This window comes from Physeter macrocephalus, chromosome 2 (genome assembly GCF_002837175.3).
Source record: "Physeter macrocephalus isolate SW-GA chromosome 2, ASM283717v5, whole genome shotgun sequence".
In the NCBI taxonomy this organism is placed as follows: Eukaryota; Metazoa; Chordata; class Mammalia; order Artiodactyla; family Physeteridae; genus Physeter; species Physeter macrocephalus.
The window spans coordinates 87,025,395-87,047,306 of record NC_041215.1 but is presented as its reverse complement, the minus strand read 5'-3'; the positions used below and the strand labels follow the sequence as shown (position 1 = coordinate 87,047,306).

Genomic DNA, 21,912 nt, shown 5'->3' with positions numbered 1-21,912 from the left:
AATTTTTTTTTTTTTTTTTTTTTTGCGTTACATGGGCCTCTCACTGTTGTGGCCTCTCCCGTTGCGGAGCACAGGCTTCGGACGCGCAGGCTTAGTGGCCATGGCTCACGGGCCCAGCCCCTCCGCGGCATATGGGATCGTCCCAGACCGGGGCACGAACCCGTGTCCCCTGCATCGGCAGGCAGATTCTCAACCACTGCGCCACCAGGGAAGCCCAATGGTGAGATTTCTGAAAACCATATCATAATCATAAAGATAAATGTGAGTATAGGATTAACAGATACAAACTACTATACTAAAATAGATAAGCAATAAGGATTTACTGTATAGCACAGGGGACAATATTCAATATCTTGTAATAACCTATAATGGAAAAGAATCTGAAAAAATATATATATGTAACTGAATCACTTTGCTGTACACCTGAAACTAACACAATATTGTAAATCAACTATATTTCAATTTAAAAGGGATAAATGTAACTAAAAATTTTAGTCAAGAGAGAACTGAGGGTAAACGAGATGCCTGTCCCCAAACATATGAAGTGTTCTCAGTTGGAAGAAGTATTACACTTTTTCTGAAATCCTTTAGAAGAACATACCAAGATCAGTAGTTGAAAGATTCAAGAAGGATATTCCAACTAGATATAAGGCATAACTTTCTAACAAATAGAGCTGTCCAATCATAACCATGATGCTTCAAAAAGAGCTAAACCTATCACTGGAAATGGCCAAGTGGAATCTGACTAATCATCAACTGGGATCCCTAGAGAAAGTAATCCTGCATAGAGTTGAGACCAAAATAGAACCAGTATCATGGCTTTTACCCATTTTACTGCATGTTTCCTTTGTTTGTCAAAAATAATCCTTTCAAACAAAATTAATGGAAGAGGATGGTTTCAGTGGAAATTAGGGTGGCTATTGAGCATTCCTTTTTTCAATGATTAATTACTCTTTTATGAAGTCCAAATGATAAGGTTTAGTTTCAGAAAAAAGAAAGTGGCAATTCAACAAAAAACATAGAGGTTGACTTCAGTTTATTAGGTTGGAGATGTCACAGACTGAATCAATGTCCAGCTGTAGTAGAATATAGGAAACTTAACTACTAGTGAAGTTAAACTACTACCTAACTGAACTCTACTTAGTAGTATTTTTTCAGCTCTGAGATGCTAGAAGCTATATTTTTGATAAATGTCCATGTCCAGAAATGAATGAAATGAGATAGATCTGAGCATCTTAAAAAGCATATTTAGTAAAAGTAGTGGTCAGGGCATTCTAAGTAGGAAAACATTTTCTTTTTTTTTTTTTTTTTTTTTTATAAATTTATTTATTTATTTTTGGCTGTGTTGGGTCTTTGTTGCTGCTTGCGGGCTTTCTCTAGTTGTGGTGAGCGGGGGCTACTCTTCGTTGTGGTGTGCGGGCTTCTCATTGCAGTGGCTTCTCTTGTTGTAGAGCACGAGCTCTAGGCTTGCGGGCTTCAATAGTTGTGGCACACGGGCTCAGTAGTTGTGGCTTACGAGCTCTAGAGTGCAGGCTCAGTAGTTGTGGCGCACAGGCTTAGTTGCTCTGCGGCATGTGGGATCTTCCCGGACCAGGGCTTGAACCCGTGTCCCCTGCATTGGCAGGCGGATTCTTAACCATTGTGCCACCAGGGAAGCCCAGGAAAAAATTTTCTATTCAAAGATTTAAGGTGGAAATTGTTAGAGAACAAGTAGCCAATCTTGTCAGACACACAGGTTCAGGCCTGGGAATAAACTAGAGATGGAGAATTTGGTTCAACCCAGACTGTCAAGGATCTTGTATATAAGGCTAAGGGATCTAAGTGTTATTCCATAAGGAGCAGAGAGGAGCAAATGCAGTGAAATACAAGAGTACTGTTTGGAAAAGATGAGGCAAGAATATGTAGCATAGATCTCAAATATAAGCACAAATTACAGAGGACTTTATCACAGTAGTTTAAAATGTTGACACTTTACGTACTTCTTTTTAATTCTGATGTGTTGATAGTTGTCACAATGTTATTAACCACCACTCTTCTCTCCAAGGGAAGCTCCTTACTATTTTTGTCCCATAGGACAAAATACAAGTCAGTCCTGTCCAATAAGATGATTGATGGCATATTTTGGGGTTATGTACAGATACTCAGAGTGAGCTTATAAACAGAGTTTTTTTCATATATGCTTCCAGCTACCAAATGTTTGGTGGCAATTAGTATGAATATTTCTAACTTGGATTTGGAGTGTTTAAAGCATGTAAATCAGTCTAGGTCATGAAGCACATTAATAAACTGTTAAAAACCAAATATTTTAGTTTTTAGTTCTTTGAAATATCATTTTGGTGCTTTTTTGGTCTTAGTAACTTTTTTTCTTCATCAAAACATTGAACCAGGGGCTTCCCTGGTGGCGCGGTGGTTGCGCGTCCGCCTGCCGATGCAGGGGAACCGGGTTCGCGCCCCGGTCTGGGAGGATCCCACATGCCGCGGAGCGGCTGGGCCCGTGAGCCATGGCCGCTGAGCATGCGCGTCCGGAGCCTGTGCTCCGCAACGGGAGAGGCCACAACGGAGGGAGGCCCGCACACCACAAAAAAAAAAAAAAAAAAAAAATTGAACCAAAGTTATTAATAAAAAGCAAAATCTACGTACTCTACTTTAAGAGCAAGGAATCATTAATTTTTACATAATAATTACATTATTAATAAAAACATTAATCTGATGACTTACATACAAATGATGTTTTAAGTGTTTATTATTTTGTCTTGTTTTGTTTCAGTTTGCATATTTGTGTGTTTGTTTCCTTAGCATGTAAGATTTGGAGTAGGAAATCATATTCTATTTCTTCTCGATTTATTTTGTGTCAAAGTTTCAAGTTTACTTCATATCTAAGAAAGCTGTTTTCTCATAAGGAGTTTGATGTTAAAGCCTTTCAGATTTTTCACTGCAGTGAAATGTAAGTCTATAGCTTTAAAAAAAATGAGGTCGATTCCTCATTTTCTAGCTGCTACACAGAAAAATTTAATATTAAAAGAGAAAAATATCTCAACAGAAAATGGATTGTGGTATGTCTGGAAAATTTGCCAAGAAGAATGTCAAACCAAGTTAGAAATGAGGAAATGGAGCTGATGCCTGTAATGAGCTCATTTTGGCGTGATATACCAGCAGTAGCCCATAATGATAGACATGTTAATACGTACCCAGATAACAGGAATACGTAAAACACAAATTTTATCTGACTCAGTCAGAAAAGAATAAAGCAGCTGGAATGCTGTAATGTGAAGCTAAATACAGATATGTTTGCAAATAATTCACTGGGGCCAAAAGTAATTTGTTTCTATGGTTTCTTTGTGTAAAAAGTTAGGGAAAGGAAGAATAAGGTACAAGGTCCACTCTAAAATTATTTTTCGTGCAGTCATTAAGTTTCATTTATGTACAAATCTTACAAACCCATCAAATGGATTTTTCAGTGAAGTTGTATAATTTTAAATGCTTTTGGTAAGTAATGAACTGTTTGCTTTCCAGTATTGACTGCAGGTTACTAACTATTCCCTGATAGCTTATTGCTAAAGAAAAGAAAATAGTTGAAGTAAAATTACCAGGTAAAATATTTATTTCACTATTCAAAGAAAATGAAAAGAAGACCTAGCCCCTATTTATCTGGTCACATATGTTAGCATAGAAGGAAAGTATCTGGCCATTCATTCAGTGCATAAAGACTGCTGCTGTTTGATGGTATTGAACTCTTGAACCCCTATGTTTTTCTAAGAAAGCAGACAAATTGATTATATATTCACTTTTCCACCATCACCATTTCACTGACATTTTAAAATCAGGTTCAAATAATTTAAAGACAACCAAAGAATAAAATTAGTCATTAGGCAAAACATACTCAGGCTTTAAATTGTCCTGTAAAACATAAGAAATCCCAAAATCATCATTATGCAAAATTGCCTATGTATCCACAGTCACCGGTTGCCTGTGGTGTTTAATTCAAAGCATGTGTTTACAAAAACAACACAACTAGCTCAAGTCCTCTACTACTAAAATGTATCCTTGCTGAGATGATTCCAAGAATTTTGTTCATGCTGTGTGTTACAGAGCAAAGGCCACTTTAAGTTATTTCCATAAATATTTAATGTACGAACTCATGACAATCCAGTGAGTCATCATTTGTAGGTACTTGTGAGATGTTAGGACGGGGATAAACCTTGTGAAATAATCAGGTTAGTTTTAAATGGTCTCTATTTTCCTTCCATAGTAAGGCATCTTTCCAGTCATTCTCCCAGATCCTCAGAGCCCTTTTCTGCAGCCCTGATACCCAGAGAGTACTTAACTAAAGCCTGATACACATGGAAGGGCCTTGTGACCCAATCTTTTTTCTTCTGACTCACATCAAAATTTATTAATTCTGGGACTTCCCTGGTGGTCCAGTGGTTGAGAATCCGCCTTCCAATGCAGGGGACGCAGATTCAATCCCTGGTCGGGGAACTAAGATCCCACATGCCTTGGGGCAACTAAGCCCACGCGCCACAACTACTGAGCCCCCGAGCTACAACTACAGAGCCCACACACTCTGGAGCCCACGTGCCACAACTAGAGAGAAGCCTGCGTGCTGCAACGAAGAGCCCGTGCACTGCAACAAAAGATCCTGCATGCCACAACTAAGACCCGACACAGCCAAAAAAAAAATTTATTAATTCTATAATTCATTTCTTCAGGGCATTACTAGGTGACAGAAAGTCATCAACAATCAGTGGGAGCAGGGAGCAAATGAGTTAATGGATCCAGTGACTTGTTACTTCTCCTGGAATAAAGCCTTCCAGCTCGAGTGGTCAATGAAGGTTTCATATAAGAAGGGAGGTTTGATTTGAGTCTAGGAGGATAAGAGCTACAGTTGATGGGAAGGGAAGATGACATTCCAGTATGTGTACAAATTGGTCATGTTCTTGGTCAACTAGGATCCAAATGTAAACCGTTGGCCCTCCAACTAATGTTTTAAGTTAAGACAATTATTTTTCTTAATAAGTACAGATAAATAGGCAAATGGACACATGCATAAATAACGAGGTCTAACTCTAAGAATGGAATAATGGGTAAGATTTATATTTCTGTTTGGTAATCTGAATTTTTGCTTATATAATAAAAAATCTAGTATTAACAACTCTGAAGTCCTCTTATCTAATAAATTATCCAAGAAAAGAAAAAAGTGTAGAATTACCACTCTAAAACAAACTCACATTGGAATGGAAAGAAGTACATTCTGGTGTCATATCAAACAGAATCTCACTTGGCCAAGCTACAATGAAGAACTTGCTTATAACTGCTTCCATGAGGAAGACAGAAATAAAATAGTAAGGGAATGATGTTTCTTATTTGTAGAGAGAAAAGTGTTATTAATGTAGTGGAAAGCACACTGACCTTGGATAGACAATGTGTGTTTAAATTTCAGGCCCACTAATGTACTAGCTTCTTGGACATTGAGCAGCTCATCTATCACCCTTTTTCTAAAATGGAGGTTATAATATTCATCTCACAGAGTTGTTGAGGATATATATTTATAAGTGAAATAGGTTTGCAAATTAGAAAACTACCAAAGGTGAGATACATTACTATCAACCTCTTTAAATTTGCCTTTGAGCTTCTATGGTTTTTAAAAATTATTTTATTTGTAGCTTAGAGGTAATTTTGTCTTTTACGTCCTAAATGTACTTCAAAATGTATTTTACATATGTCCCTTATACTGTAACTGTCCATATAAACATTACAGCTGGTGTTTGCCTTGATTCTAATGATGTCAGTGGACCGCAGAATTAGGGTATGAAAATATCTTCAGCTGTTTCCAAGACCTTGAGCAAAAAGGTGCCCTTCATTGGCTAAGTAAAGCAGGAATTCTGGGCTATTCACAAAATAAAATGACCTGTGGTGGAATCTGAGATGAGACATTTTAGCTCAATCATTCGTGACATTTTACTTCACTGAAATGTGATGGTGAGTGGGTTTCTGACATTATTTCTTGAAAACATTTTAATCGTTGGGGGCAGGTAGGCTATATTTAGGATCCATGAAGGGAGAGTGGATAATCCTTAGAGTGCTTTGGAAAGCAAATCTAGTCTGAGTCTGTCCTGCTTAATCGGAAATCGCTGCCCATTTTCAATAGGAAGGTACCTACGGCAAATGAACAAAGTTCCCGTTTAACCTTCAAGCCCTCCACCAAAAATAAAGAAGGAAATAGATATAAAGCTGCAGTGCCAGCCATAATCTAACACAACTATTTTTCTTTCTTCTGTTCATTTTTTAAATCTCAACTTTAGTACAGTTATCAACAATTTGTGTAATAAAGATTCCATAGACTATGGTAGAAATGACAGACTTATTTATTTATTATTATTATTATTTTTTAACATCTTTATTGGAGTATAATTGCTTTACAACGGTGTGTTAGTTTCTGCTGTACAGCAAAGTGAATCAGCTATACATATACATACATCCCCATATCTCCTCCCTCTTGCGTCTCCCTCCCACCCTCCCTATCCCACCCCTCTAGGTGGTCACAAAGCACTGAGCTGATCCTGTGCTATGTGGCTGCTTCCCACTAGCTATCTATTTTACACTTAGTAGTGTATATATGTCCATGCCACTCTCTCACTTCATCCCAGCTTACCCTTCCCCCTCCTCCTGTCCTCAAGTCCATTCTCTACATCTACATCTTTATTCCTGTCCTGCCCCTAGGTTCTTCAGAACCATTTTTTTTTTAGATTCCATATATATGTTAGCATACAGTATTTGTTTTTCTCTTTGACTTACTTCACTCTGTATGAGACTCTTCGTCCATCTACCTCACTACAAATAACACAATTTCATTTCTTTTTATGGCTGAGTAATATTCCCTTGTATATATGTGCCACATCTTCTTTATCCATTCATCTGTCGATTGACTGACTTACTTAAAGCAAGAAGTAGGAATAACGTGCACATTATGATGAAACATGAGCTCATCATAAGACAACTTTATGTGCCTTACTCTTCTTCTTAGCTATGGCTAATTAAAAACTAGGACAGGTAAATTATATTATAGTATACAAAGTAGAGCTCATAACAAATCCATTTGGAAAAGTAAAGCTGGCCTAGCCAATCACCCATTATACAATTGTCTGCCAAAACCCTTTCACACAAATCAGAATGGGAAAAGAATAAATCTCCCATCAGTCGCATTGCTAGCATACGTCATCTTGCTGGATTCCAGCAACACGACCAGTGTTGGAATTGCCATGATCTGTGCTTCATAGAATTGGAAACTAAGACTCAGATATTCAGTCATGCCATGATTTGATTCTAAGTCATGCCATGTTCATTGATTCTGAAATTAGGGCTCTTGACTCTACACAAAACCACCTCCCAGTGTTAAAGCCATGGAAAAGCAGTTTGGGAGTACTGTATTCTTTTGAAATAAAGCCATAAGTGTCTAGACTGAGCAGAGAAAATAAAAATATAGTGAGATAGATTCAACCTGTACAGAAGAATCAGCGGAAGAGCCATTGATAGGTTCAAGGGGCAAGGGAGAGAGAGAGGGTTCAGAGCTGATTCCAAGGTTATGTGGTTCAGCAGTTAGGGGAATGGAGATAACATTAACAGAAATGTTGAGGTCAAAAGTTTAAATGTTGATTTCAGTTTAGGGGACACATTTCAGTTAGACATTGATTTTCAGGTGGTAGTCGGAGGAGCTCACTTTCTGTTTCTAATTAAAATACTTCTCCCTGTATTCATGAATTATGAAAATGGGCACAGGAAACCTCCAAAATGAGAGAATAGTCTTAAAATAACTAATATTCAATAAATGTAACTTATTTTTAAAAATATTCTTCTGATTTAAAAAAATAATTTAACAAATCTCACCATTTGAATCTATGCCAATGTAATTTCAATGTTTTTTATTCATGGGTTTTCAAATGTGATTAGTTTTTGATTTATTGGTTTCAAGTTCAAAGGGTTAGAAATTTAAATAACTATTAGCTTTATTCCATTTGTAACCTGAATTCACAAAGCTTTTCTAGATACTTTGGTAGGTGCTGGCCTTTTTAAAATCAAGTCACTTAGTGCAGGTGGATTTTATTATATGGATAAATAGCCTGTGATATTTTTACACACAGTTGTGTATTTGGCTTATATAAGCATGTGTACATGTGTTTGTGCATAGAAATATCTATTGCGTATATGTGTTCTAATAGTCTGTTCTTCAACAGACAGGGAAAAAAGCATAAGCTGATGTTACATCAAGGCAAATTATTCTAAAAATTGGATTCCAAAATAACTGTTGTTCTCATTCTTCCATTTTGTGCATTCAGTTCTATGTTTATATGCAGGTCAATATGTATTTATTTGTAAAGAGTGTGATTATGAAAATTGTTTCCCATAATGAAGGAAAATTGCTCCCAGAGAATGAAACAACAACAAAAAAACCCAGAAAGATTACAAATTTCCTAGCTTTTCTTAGTTCTCACAGTACTTTTTTCTCAGCATTATTGCCAAGGTTGCACTGTAATTGTATTGAAACAACAACAACAAAAAAACCCAGAAAGATTACAAATTTCCTAGCTTTTCTTAGTTCTCACAGTACTTTTTTCTCAGCATTATTGCCAAGGTTGCACTGTAATTGTATTCTAACCAGACTGTCAAGATATCTCCCTTTGATGATGCAGGTTTTGACAACTTATTTCACAAATAGCCTTGTTAAGCGCTATAATTACTATATCAAATTACCCTAAGTGATACAAAATCATTGAGTTAAATTCAAAGATAATCTTCTATCCATAACACAGAAAAGACTCATAGATGTAGATTTAAAATTTCCCAGCATATTCAGGGGCCCCTGAAATGCTAAGGAAGATATGAAGGGGACGACTATGGAGAAGGCAATAACAGCAAACAGACTGGGAGGGAAGAGATGAATTCGGAGGGCCCTAATCCTTGCAGCTGGGACATTTGCTCCAGGACCTTCCTTTCTCTCCACCTCAGGCTTTTTGAGCTCCAGGTAGACTACTTGCCAGGACAATATGTTACATCTGGTCAGAGTACTGGTGTTTCAAAAGATAGAATATAGTAACATTATTAACAACAACTTCAAAAGGTAGAATTTCAGGTAGTATGGAAATGGATTTAGGGAGATATTTTCCAGCATCTCTAAAATCTTACCACTTAGGTGCCTCCATCTCTTACAGTGTTTTTTTCTTTCTTTGTAGTGTTATCTGTTTAGTTTGACAGCCTTGAATGGAGCTTGCATCCTCCAAGTAGACCACGGTACCCTTCACAGCATCCTACACGGAGCCCAGGCAGGCATCTATGTCACCTGTCTGGACCCTGTGCAGGCATTTCAGCTTTAGCCCCTGGTAAGTTCTGCTACCAAATTGTGTCTGGTATTGCTGGAACAGCATCAGATCACTACTTGGTCAAAGTCATGAATAGAAAATGGTGGAAGAAAGGATAGAAAATCCCAAAGCTTGAAAGCTTGCTCCTGGCAATTCTAAAATAAATACATAAATAACCCTTCTCTGTTAACTACATATCTTGGTTAAATTTTTTATTAGAGGTTTGCTAATTTACTGTTCTCCTTGAATATGATTATGAAATAGAAACAATTAGAAAGAGCTGTTAGAAACTTTTTCTAGCTTAAATTTGAAATTGAATGTGCCCTTAAGCTCCCCAGAACAGCTGATTACAATGTTGTCCATGAGTACTATTATGTAGACACAAAAATGTATGTCTGTTTATTCAATGGATGCAGAATAGCCTTATTTCTAATGAATATATTTTATATTGAGTGAAAATTGGTAGTGTTGGGAAAAAACAAGCTTTTCAGAGCCTCGTGAACCCAGCTTCCTCACTTTTAATGGGCCTTAAAAGGATGAGCCACTTTTTTGGGGTAACACAGGCAGTAAGCAGCCATCTGAGAGCCAGATTCAAGCCTGAGTGATTCCAACACCTCTATTCCTAAGTAGTACATGCCGGCCTCTCCAAAATAAAAGTTGCCATTTATCAAGCATCTAGTCTCTGTACCGTATTTTACAACATTATAACCTAATCACCCAAAACATCCTATGGTAAACATTTCTGTACTGAATTGAAATATATTTTGTATTTTGACACATGTTGTTGATCTTACTACCAATATATATACATGTGTCAAATTATGCCTCAGGTAGGTTTCTCCATGAGGTCAGGGATGGTGACTTACCTATTTTATCCCCTAGAGCAGCTAACACTGTGCCTTAGCCAGAATAAGTGCCCAGAAAGTTTGATAGATTGCCATTGGATTTGAGAATATATTTTTTTATCCACTTAAATTTAATAGACCACGGGCATCTAATATCTACTAGATATGCTACTAGTTTGAGTAGCTATATCTATGCTACTAGTTTGGAATAAATAGTAAAATTTTAGCTCTGAGGCCAACTCTTTTTTTTTTTGTTTGTTTTTTTGTGGTACGCGGGCCTCTCACTGTTGTGGCCTCTCCCGTTGCGGAGCACAGGCTCCGGACGCGCAGGCTCAGCGGCCATGGCTCACGGGCCCAGCCGCTCCGCGGCATGTGGGATCTTCCCGGACCGGGGCACGAACCCGTGTACCCTGCATCGACAGGCGGATTCTCAACCACTGCGCCACCAGGGAAGCCCTGATGCCAACTCTTAAAATCTTAAAGCCAAAAGATCAAGACAAGTTTTACAAAGGTTTCATAGAATAGTGAGCATGATAAATAAATGCCTTTATATCTTGGCCAGAATTAATCTTACTGTGGTCTGAGCTGCTGGAATTTCTGTTATTACAATTGTATCCTGGTTCATCCAGATGTATTATTCTGTTACCTAGTCCACATGTTCCTCGAGGATTTAGAATAAGGACTCAGTAAATACTTAATTGAATTGAATGTATAAATCAATAAATACCTTCAAGAGTTGCAGGTGCGAGGAGAGTATTGGAATAACAAAGCCAGACAATGAATCAGATTAGTTAGGGGAAAGTTTTGAGATTTAAATGAGTCTCAGGCTGCAATTTAAATAAGATTAATTGGAAAACATGGAGAGTGATTTACACAAATGAGTCAGTCTAGACTGTCTTACGAGTTGGCAAAGGAAACAAAAGGAGGAACCAAAGGAAGAAAGCTTACCCAGAATATGGCACAGGAATGGTGTATGGAAGGAAGTAAGAGCAAATGGAGTGGAATCAAATGTGAGCAATCAAACGAGAGTTTAATAGATATCACTAAAGGATTTTTATACTCCATATTCAATCTTCTTTCTTTCCACATACTATTAGGATATGAATTGCATTTTTTTTTTTTGATTGCACCAAGTGGTTTGCAGGATCTCAGTTCCCTGATCAGGCATCGAACCCGGGCCCTCAGCAGTGAAAGCACAGAGTCCTAACCACTGAACCACCAGGGAATTCCCATGAATTGCATTTTTGATTGGATACAAATCTTTCACAAAGATCTCTTGCTTGCAATATATTTTTTCATAACTTTATAGATATCAGTAACATGCTTATTTTAAAATATTCCCAAGGACTCATATTTCATGAAAATTATGTTTTGTAAACCAGACATGGTCAGTTGAACAAATACCACAGTATAAGATCCATAACAATTCCATAATTGTGTATTCTTATCCTGATGAATTAGGAGTTATGGTACATCTTTTCTCTTATCAAGAACCAAGGCCTCATGGGGACACTGTTTGACACTGCCTAATGCAGTCAGGATGGGAAAAGAGCTGGGCCATCTTCTGATAAGAAATGCAGGTTTTAGGAGAACTCAGCTTTTCTCAGCATGGATATAATGACACAGGGGGATCACATGTCTTCAGTATCTGTTTGGTTGCAGACACTGTGCTATGCATTTTCTTACACCTCGATGTCCTCTTTTAAAAAGGGGGAAATTGAGCCCACAGAGGTCAACTGCACACCCAATGTCTCACTACCAGGAACCGGCAAAGCTGGGATTCAAACCCAAGTCTTACTCCAAAGGCAGTGCTTTACCTACTACAAACACTGCCTTTCTACATCATGCAGAAGTACCTTAGGGTTATTTTCACCTGCTATAATCCCCACAAGTAGGAAAACAAGAGACCAAGAAAAAGGAAGTGAATTGAACCTACCATAATTCTGTCATATTTCACTAAGCTATTTCTTATTAAAATCAGTGTAAAAGGTTAGCAGTATATACTATTGCTCAAAATGAGCAAAAGTAGTAATCTTGCTGAAATGAAACAGCACTATTTCATAGTTTTATAATTTGCCCTTTCACTTTTCTTCCATTCGATTTGAAGATTACACTAGTCCTTTGAACACTTATAGTATAGCAAACTTTGGCATGACTAAGAACTGGAACCTCATCTTTGGCTCACAATTATTCCTATTGATCGGGCTATTTGGCTGCACAGACTGAATAGTTATAGGAAAATAAGTCAATCAGTTGTACAGTACATAAACCTCAGAAAGCCACATGTATCACTTATCTTTGAAATTTTTTTTTTTGGCTGCGCCGTGCAGCATGTGAGATCTTAGTTGCCCGACCAGGGATAGAATCTGTGCCCCCTGCATTGGGAGCTCAGAGTCTTAACCACTGGACCACCAGGAAAGTCCCTGCATTACTTCTCTTTAACTCATTCAGCATGGTTTGGCATTCAATAACTTATAGAAATAAATGCTGAGGAGAAAAAAATAAGCTTTTCTGACAGAAATTAATACCAGTTAAACCTTGAAGAGTCTTCAGACACTGGACCTTTCTTTCTTTTGTACTGTCATTAATGTTCAGAAGGCAAAATAAATGCTGAACAATCAACAACAATTGTGGATCAGAATGAATTACAACCACATTCTCAAAGAAGATGAGAAAAAAGAATGAAACAAAACTGTATGGACAATAGGTCCAGTACAGCTTTTACTTGAACACATTTGATTGGAGGTCCCTGGGGGTGACAGGCCCCTCCAGGTGTGGGACTGATGATGTCTTACCCATCCTTAAGAATCCCAGGAAAATCCTCAGTGAGATTCCTGGAACTTGTACTCAGGGTGCCCATTGCCTACCAATCACTCATTTTGTAAAATAGAGGGTCTCCATGAAGAGAGACTGTTTGCATATGAATGCCCTAACACTAGAAATAAAGATCCACTTTAACTTGATGACCCTGCAAAACCTCACATCATTGAAAATTTCTGGAGCCTCTCTGCTTTGAACAGCTCAGTCTGAGTCCAGCAATATTCTCTGTCATCCAGTGTCTCAGGGTTTTAAATACAGAGCCTTGAAAATCTTATTAGTCAACTTACTGTCAAATTCCTAAAATGCAAGCCTCATTTAGAAAGTCACATGCTACTTCCAGAATGGACTGTGGCTTCTTTTTCAGTGTGTGGAGCCAAATAGCCCAGTCAATTGGAAATCCCAGTTCTCTTTACTGACTAGACTTACTCTCAAGGCTGAAAGGAGATGGTGAGATATCGAATTCATATGTCTCATTATTAAGTAATATTTAGGAACATGGCCCATGTGAGAAAATGCTTTGTTTTTATTCCTCATTTCTAAGAATATTTGGAGCGAAAAGTGTCGAAGAGAAAGTCAGTCTCCCCCAAATTTGGCTGTGATAGGAAGTTCAATAAATATCCCCTATTTTACATTATATGTCTGGTCCCACTTATTAGATGTACAACAAACTTCTAAATGATGCCAAAACTCCTGTGTACTTACCCAAATCTTCAGTAAGCTCCTGGCCTCTTACAGTTCACTCATGTTTAATAGGCATCAGGTCCATTAAACTTAGTTGTAACCATATTGTCTCTGCTTAACAGTAAGTGGAAAAGAATGGATGCCACAAACTTTAATATTCAGAAGGCCTGCTCTAATCTGGCTTTTTACTGGAAGACTGTGTCCAGCTCTAGTCTCCAAAGGCCTAGAGACAAGGAGAATTTGGATAGAGCTCATTAAGGCTCTTATTGGGTGCTGGGAATATTCAATCCAGAAAAGTAATGAAGAATTGCCTTATGTATTTAAAAAGGCGAGTAGGGAGTTCCCTGGTGACCTAGTGGTTAGGATTCTGGGCTTTCACTGCCGTGGCCTGGGTTCAATCCCTGGGGAACTGAGATCCCACAAGCCGCGCAAGTGCAGCCGAATAAATAAGTAAGTAAATAAATAAATAAATAAATTTTTTTAAAAGGTGAGTAAATGAACTTTTATTGACGAGAGTAAATGAAGAGTTATTTTAGAATAAAGTGGGGCATCACTCAAGTTTTTCATAAGAAACTGTATTTTCTAACTTATAAAATTATTTGATCTCATTGAAAACTAGTTGTAACTATGGATTCTTCTCTGATATATACAAAATGGAGCAAGTCTCAGGGACTTGGGTCGATTTCTGTATCTTTCATGAAGAAGTGTGGTTAGATTAGGTATTTTCTGAAGTTCTTTCCCAATTCTAGGTTTCTAATACTGGTAGCCAGATAAATATACAGTCTTCTCATAAGCCTACTATTGTAAATACAAGTAATGTTTAAGTAAATCTAGAAATGTGATGAAATAAATTGCAGAAAGTGACATTGCCATTTACTTCTAAATAGAGAAGATTTATATATAGTCATCCCTTTAAATAAAAATATAGAAACCAAACCAGTTAACTACATATTGTACAAGAGTAAAAGCAAATAGTACAAGACGAGACAATGAGACTCTTAGTGTATAACCTCAGAGAGGTTATCATAAATAGGCACTTACTCAGAAGATTAAAAATTCTGAAAGACAACCAGTTTGCTACAAGGTCACTCAAATTGGTAGCCCTAGAAAACATTTGAAGAAGATGAAATTTGTCTTTGGTGCACCTCTACCCCCGCATCTCCAGCTTCTAGTACCTTTTTACTGCCATTGGCTGTTTAGAGTCATTCCAAGAAGCAAACGTAGTTTCTGCCCTCTCCGCCATAAAGACACACCCTTTGCTTCTAAATTTTTCAGGTATGATGCCTTCAATTTAACATTTTTAGTCTTTTGTCCCATTATTTTGAATTAAATTGATTAATCTGTGCCGGAGGGTATATCCTTAACAGGTTATGTAACTGTTTCCCTAGTGTTTCTACTGCTGAGAAGTCTAGGCTGTTGGTTGGAAAGGGACTGATGTGACATTTTGTTGCCCCTGGAATCTTACCAATCAGGTGCCCACCTCATCTATATGTTTACACAGGCAAAGATGAACTAACAAACAATCTGGATTTACATGTTGAAATATCTTTCTATTTCATTTATTTCTAATCTAAAATTAAATCATTCTTTCAAATGTTCTTTTATAAGACTATTTCTGCAAACTCCTGAAAAGATTTTTTTTTTAAAGTAAGCCATGTCTAATTCATTTAACAATGATTACAATATACCGATCTAATCATATGAATTGGAAAGGTTTGTTAATTGTGTCTCTGTAATGGAAAATTTAATTTTCTTTGCTTCATTAATTGACAAGAAAGATTTTCAGGGATTTGAATTTTAAAGAGCATTAATGATAGGTGATTCCAAGAATACTCATATGTGTCCTGGGCAATTTCAATAAATTGAAGAGATTTGTTTATTTACCAGGATTTAAAGCTGCACCCGATTTTTATTTGTCAACGAACACATTGCTTTTGAGGGCTAAAAGCAACAATTGCTTTAACAAGGTCGTTTAACAATTAAGTTTTTTTGTTGTTGCTGTTATTTGTTTTGTTTTGTTTGATAGAGAATGTTCAGATAATATTTGAAACATAAAGAATTGTTGGATAGGGAAGAAGTATTTAGTACAGATGAAATTATGAAGATTCTGTTCTTCTTGTTATATCTCTGGGCAACACTTCAAGGTTAGCATAGAGAGGTAAGTTCTAGGACACTGTGGAGAAGTCTGCCACTATGAGCAAAAGTCTGTGATGGAAAATTGCTCTAAAATTACCTCCAATATGAAAAGATTTCATTATTATGTTTATTTACTTGTATTTATTTGCACCTCTTACCAGTTGCATCTCTTATTCAACCAAATATGTTATATTTATTAAGTGAAATATTTGAAAATGATTTTAAAATGCTATAGCACTTTAAAGATACAGGATCAAATTATAATTCATTTTCAGCAGGAATTAATTTGCTTATTTGTTTCCCAACAACTGAACATCTTTCTGTATTTGGGCTCCACGGCTAATATTCTATTAGAATTTTGCTTTCTTATCTTATATATGTTTCTCTAATTAGAAAGGAATCTGAAAAAGTCAAAGACTGTTTTGCCCGGGTGTTCTTAAAACGAATCATTCACTACAATCTGTAATTACACTTACTATGTTTCCACTAAACTCTTTTTAGCCACCCTTATTGTTTATACCTACAAAAAATCCAACAACAAGTCCTGCCTGGGTACAAATTAGTGCCGTGACCTTTGCTGTCTTACTTGTATTTCTAGAAACAGAGCTTAAATGTGAAATTAAAATCACCCCCGTTCAATAAGTACATAATGTTTGTGTATTGCAGATCATAGTCCTTTATCAGGAATAATAATGCAGCTTTACTTTTTACGGGAAATGGAGAATAAAACCTCAACAAATGGATGCAGCTCTTCAGAATGGCTCTCATACGGGCAGTGCTGAAAATTGATCTGGTTACTTGTCAATTGCATTATTCAGAGATTACATCAGCATCAAAGCTGTAGCCAATGCTGGCTCATTGCCCACCCCATGATAACCTTTGATAAAAAACCAATTCTGTAAAGATATAAGCATCTCCAAGGCTGCAATTTGAGCTATGAAACCTAATTAAAGAACTTTCTACCAGGCTCATTAATAAGCACTGAACCAGATTCTATGCTAACACCTGAACACATGACAGTGATTGCTAACAAAACATTTCATAGCATATCGTCACCAGTAAGTCATTCTAGAGGAAAAGCAGGCAGTTGGCTGAGACAGTTTTTATAATATCTATTTCTGATTTTGTTTATGATCCATTGTATAGACTAGCTTATTAGATTATTGCTAATTGAAATCCCTAATTGAAATCTGTTGGCAATGGCATGCTCTTTGATGTTCCTCAAACAATTCTATTCTGTTACATCAGTACATAAGACATCATGCTTCTTTACCTGGGGGGTTATGTTCATTGAGAATCACAAGTGATGCTGGTGTAGGTCTTCTTTTCCTGATCTGTGAAAAACAAAGGCCCAGCTAAGGTCAGAGACTGTCAGACTCTGTTCCAGGTTACTCTACAGCTTGCAAGGCTGTCCCATCCTCATCTTTTCCCAACATAAAGAGCAAATTTCTGGGGGGCACACAGTAGGCACTCGCTAATTTTATTTTGAATAATAGAAAGCCAGACAGTAGAACTGTCAGATATTATTATCACCTTCTTTGATCAAAAAGCTACATTTCCACAGAAAAGAAATAGCTGTATGTAACCAAATGATACCACTGAATACTAATATGCAGTGAAGGTAACAGGGATGACTTGCTAATTTTAATGGCTCTCTTGGAGCCTCATAAATTGATGAAGCTTTCAAGATCCATTACACTTATTTCTAAACGGGGTAAGAGAAGCTTAGAAAACTCAAATTTCCAGCAGGTTAAATTTAACAGCATACGTTCTTAACTTCAATTAATATTATAAACTTTTCTTATTTTCTATAGTGTTATTTAGAACAAAGTAACACATAAAGAATGAATATGGATCTTACAAAAGTATATAATTCACTTAAAACTAATAGGTTTGGTGTGGCGTTTTTTCCCCTTATTTTAGGAGTTACAGGAACATATTATGATTAGAATTTCTAATGTATCCTTGATTTTTTAAATATATAAGTAAATTCCCAAATCAGTAGGATAGTGGATAAATTTTAAACAATGATATCTTGTCCAGGATAGAACCAATGCCCCATTCAACACAGATACATGTTCAAGGTTGTATTTATCTGGCTTGAGTTTGGGTGAATCTACTTCAGATTATCAAAACATCCTAGGAAGTTGAGAGTCTCAGATTCAATAATTACTTTTAAGACTTTGTATATAATATTTGGAAGAGGATTCAGGAATAATTTAGATTTTAAGAGATTAATGAATTGGGTAGCAGACCCCATAAATTTGTTTTTGCCTCCTCACTGTTGTAATTTTACCACAAATGATCTTTTAAGTGGTTCCATTGAATCAAGAGTCTAAGTAAGTCTGAATATGAAAGGTGATACAGTAAACCAATCTCACATGAGAGAGAGAGATAGAAATAAAGATATATAGACATATTAGACTTGGAAAAAATCCAGGTTGTGTTAAAATACCATTTTTAATACCTGAATAAAATGTTTCTTAAATTATACATATACCTACGATCCTATAATATATTACATATACTTATAATTACTGCTTTGGATACACAATGAAAACATTAAAATGAAACATTAAGTCTGTAATCTGAAATTATTCCAAGATTTAATGCTTTCATTGTTAAATGAATAATAAATAAATAATTTTATTATAAATAATAAAATAAAAGCTTGCTAATTTTGAAAAAAATTTTGAAGTTTCTCTAAATGTTGAACCTGTTATTTTAATAAGGAAAAGCAAACAGATGTTTGGATCCCAATCTAAATTGCTAATATAACAATTTTTCCTTAATGGGTGCTAATTTGTATCACATGAAATGCTGCATTTTAGCAAGTAGTTCCCCCAATGCAACTCAAATACAAGTGCATGTGGAAACGAAATTATTTCTCATTCACATATCCTGGGAAGTCACAAAGTTAGGCAAATTCAAGAGGTGGAGAAGCTTTCAATTAATAACAAGAATATACGTCTGTATTACTTACACACAGGAGCTGGTCCCCACCCAGTTCCACTTACCTGTTCAGCTGCTTCAGGTGCAATCTGACTCTGGAATAAAGGCACAGCAAATTGTATCTTTTTGGGACTGTTGGGCTCCATGACAATGATGAGAATTAGAGATGTGAAGGGCTCAGAAAGACTAACCCCAGGTGGTGTCTGGGATGTGTTTCCTCAGGTGCACTCCACCCCGCTACACAGAGTGCTTCGTAATAAATAGCTGTAATTCTAGAGAAAGCAAGTGAAGATGCCGAGGTCTGAGTAACTCCCTTCAACATCCACAGTGATGCCTGGCTTGCCTGTTCCCCCACCAATCCCTTAGATCCTCTCAGCACAATACAGAAAGGAACTGTAAGCTAATTGTGTGCCTCTTCACTAATACACACATGCCAGGCATTCACTCAGCAGCTAATTGAAAATGCAATGCTAGCCTTGAAGGACCTGCTGCCCTGGGATTTGAAAGAAAGGCTCTATCCACTGTACATTACTAACCGGCTGCTCAAAAGTGCAATGTAAGCTCCCTCTGAGTATATTGCAGGGATGGGCCATTCATTATTGATGAACATAAAGCAGTAAGTTTTTAGAGTTGGGGGCAGGGTTTGGGTATAGGATCATTTCATTTCTCTTGGAGAACCTTATCCGTCAGACACCTTTGTTGTTTCACATCCAGCTACCAAATTGATGAATTGCCATGGAGGGTAAGCCACAACCAATAATATCAGCTATATTTATGCTGTGAGATCTGGTTAGGTAAGACTGATCATGGGATGCAGAGCGTCTGTGGTGGAGTGAGGACAACATTGCCCTCAGGCCTGAGCAGATCTCAGTTCAAGTTCCATCCCTACCACTAACAAGCTCTGTGGCCTCAAGCAAATCAGAGGCTATATCTAGGCCACCATACCTTCCTCAGAAAAACAAGGAGATTGGATTTAGTGACCTTTAAGCTCCTATTCTGTTCCAGCATTCTATAATTGTAGTCCACAGTTTTCATTAGAGTGGAAAGTATTGGACAGCTAAATTTAGCAAATGGCTTGAAAGTCACGGCTGCTGCAATGACCTCTATTTTATTTCCTGGAGGAGCCAGTTATATCCTCTGATTTGGAAGAATACAGAAGTGACTAGAAGACATTAGTGGAAACCTAATGGGATCCAGCATTGTGATTTGTTGCCAATAGTGGGGATATATGTAAACAAAAGGTCTTAGGGGAAAAAAGTGTAAAAGGGGAAATCTTCAGAATGATAGAGGATGATGGTTATATTGGCTAGTGGTGAAGGTAGAGGGGGCCACTGGCCTGCTCTTCACATCTGTTAATATCTAAGGAGAGGCAATAGCACAGCCAAATGGCTTCATGCATTCAACTCCTTTTGCAAAGGAAGGCTGAAAATGAAGCTGCTTTAATAGGAGAAAGAACTTCTCTACTTCTTTATTTGAAAGATGGTGTTTGATGAATGCTAGACTTTTTTATATATTTTTAGATTTAGCTAATACATTTAGACATTGACTACTGTTCCAGGTATTTACAAATAAAGTTTTCTTTCTTTTTTCTTTTAAATTTTGAGTCCATACTTAAGAAACCATTTTAATGATTTAAGTATGCAACGTTCTGTTGAAAGAGTATAGAAAGTAATATGCATTATTCAAATAGTTTTCTATACCCTCTGGGGAAAAAGCAAATGAAAATGTGGATGTGAAAGCACTTTCAGTTGGAGAACAGTGCTGACCAGAAAGAAATCTTGTGATGGGTTCATCTTTGTAGTGTCAAAAGGAAACTTATAAATTACACTTTGTGTAACAGTTTACAAAAGTTCTCAGAATGAAAATCTGAATTGATATCATTAAAGGAGTTATTTCTCTAATATTTCTTCAAATTACATGTAAGGAAAACAAGACCATTTCTAGTGAGCAATTAATCCAAAACTTCATTTAGTGTAGTAATTAAGAGCATGCACTTTAAAGCCTTGAGTTCAAATCCTGACTCTGCTACTTAGTTTATCAAGGTGGGCAGTAAGAGAATTTCCTTCTTGTGAAGTTTAGATGAATTAAAATGAATTTATTTAAAATGAATTCTTTATTTTTTTTTTTTTGCGGTACGCGGGCCTCCCACTGCTGTGGTCCCTCCCGCCGCGGAGCACAGGCTCCGGACGCGCAGGCTCAGCAGGCTCAGCAGGCTCAGCAGGCATGGCCCACGGGCCCAGCCGCTCCGCGGCACGCGGGATCCTCCCAGACCGGGGCACGAACCCATGTCCCCTGCCTCGGCAGGCGGACTCCCAACCACTGCGCCACCAGGGAAGCCCTAAAGTGAATTCTTTAAAAGAGCTCATTACAAGGCCAGCACATCATAACCACTAAGTAAAAGATAGCTAGGTTTTTCAAAGGGCTGAAAATACAATTTTAATCCGGCTTACAAGGAATCTCTACCTATTTAGAATAATTGGATACCAGTTAGAACAATAGGTGACAAAGTGAAATACCACATACGCATTATGGTATAAACATCAATAAAATGATTCTCATTAACTAATTCTCTGTTTTGAATAGTTTGGCGAGAAATAATATCATAAATAGTATTGACTGTCTAGACCCTTTCTTCATCAGGCCAGCTCCTGTGCATACTTCAGGCCTCAGCTGAGTATCACTGCCTCTGGGTAGCTTTCACAGATCTCCTCCCACCCACGTTGGGTTTAGAGCCACCTCTTCTGTGTTCCCAAAGCACCCAGAATACCTCTGCTTAGTGCAATAACTACCGGTCTGTCTTTTAACTGTTTAGTATTTTCAGTGCCACTCATTCACACAGCAAGTGTTTGTTGAGAAGATACTACAACCTACTCCATGCCAGGCCTTTTGCTATGGCATTGGAGGAGAGATTGTGTTAAAGGCATCTGAGGTTCTTTTTTTTTTTTTTTTTTTTTTTTTGCGGTACGCGGGCCTCTCACTGTTGTGGCCTCTCCCGTTGCGTAGCACAGGCTCCGGACGCACAGGCTTAGTGGCCATGGCTCACGGGCCCAGCCGCTCCGCGGCATGTGGGATCTTCCCGGACCGGGGCACGAACCCGTGTCCCCTGCATTGGCAGGCAGACTCTC

General features: G+C 37.4%; 1 protein-coding gene across 2 annotated transcripts in view; it reads right to left on the bottom strand.

Annotated features, from left to right (window-relative positions):
- Positions 1-18,933, bottom strand: part of PPP1R1C (protein phosphatase 1 regulatory inhibitor subunit 1C) — a 129,591-nt gene extending 110,658 nt beyond the window's left edge. The window contains exons 1-2 of one of the 2 annotated variants that reach the window (XM_007114636.2): positions 18,853-18,933; positions 17,109-17,190 (exon numbers count right to left, since the gene is read on the bottom strand). In XM_007114636.2, the coding sequence (XP_007114698.1) occupies positions 17,109-17,190; positions 18,853-18,933 (163 nt within the window). The remainder of the gene's footprint in view (positions 1-17,108; positions 17,191-18,852) is intronic. The other variant, XM_007114637.2, reaches the window with a different exon arrangement.
- Positions 18,934-21,912: the final 2,979 nt, after the last annotated feature.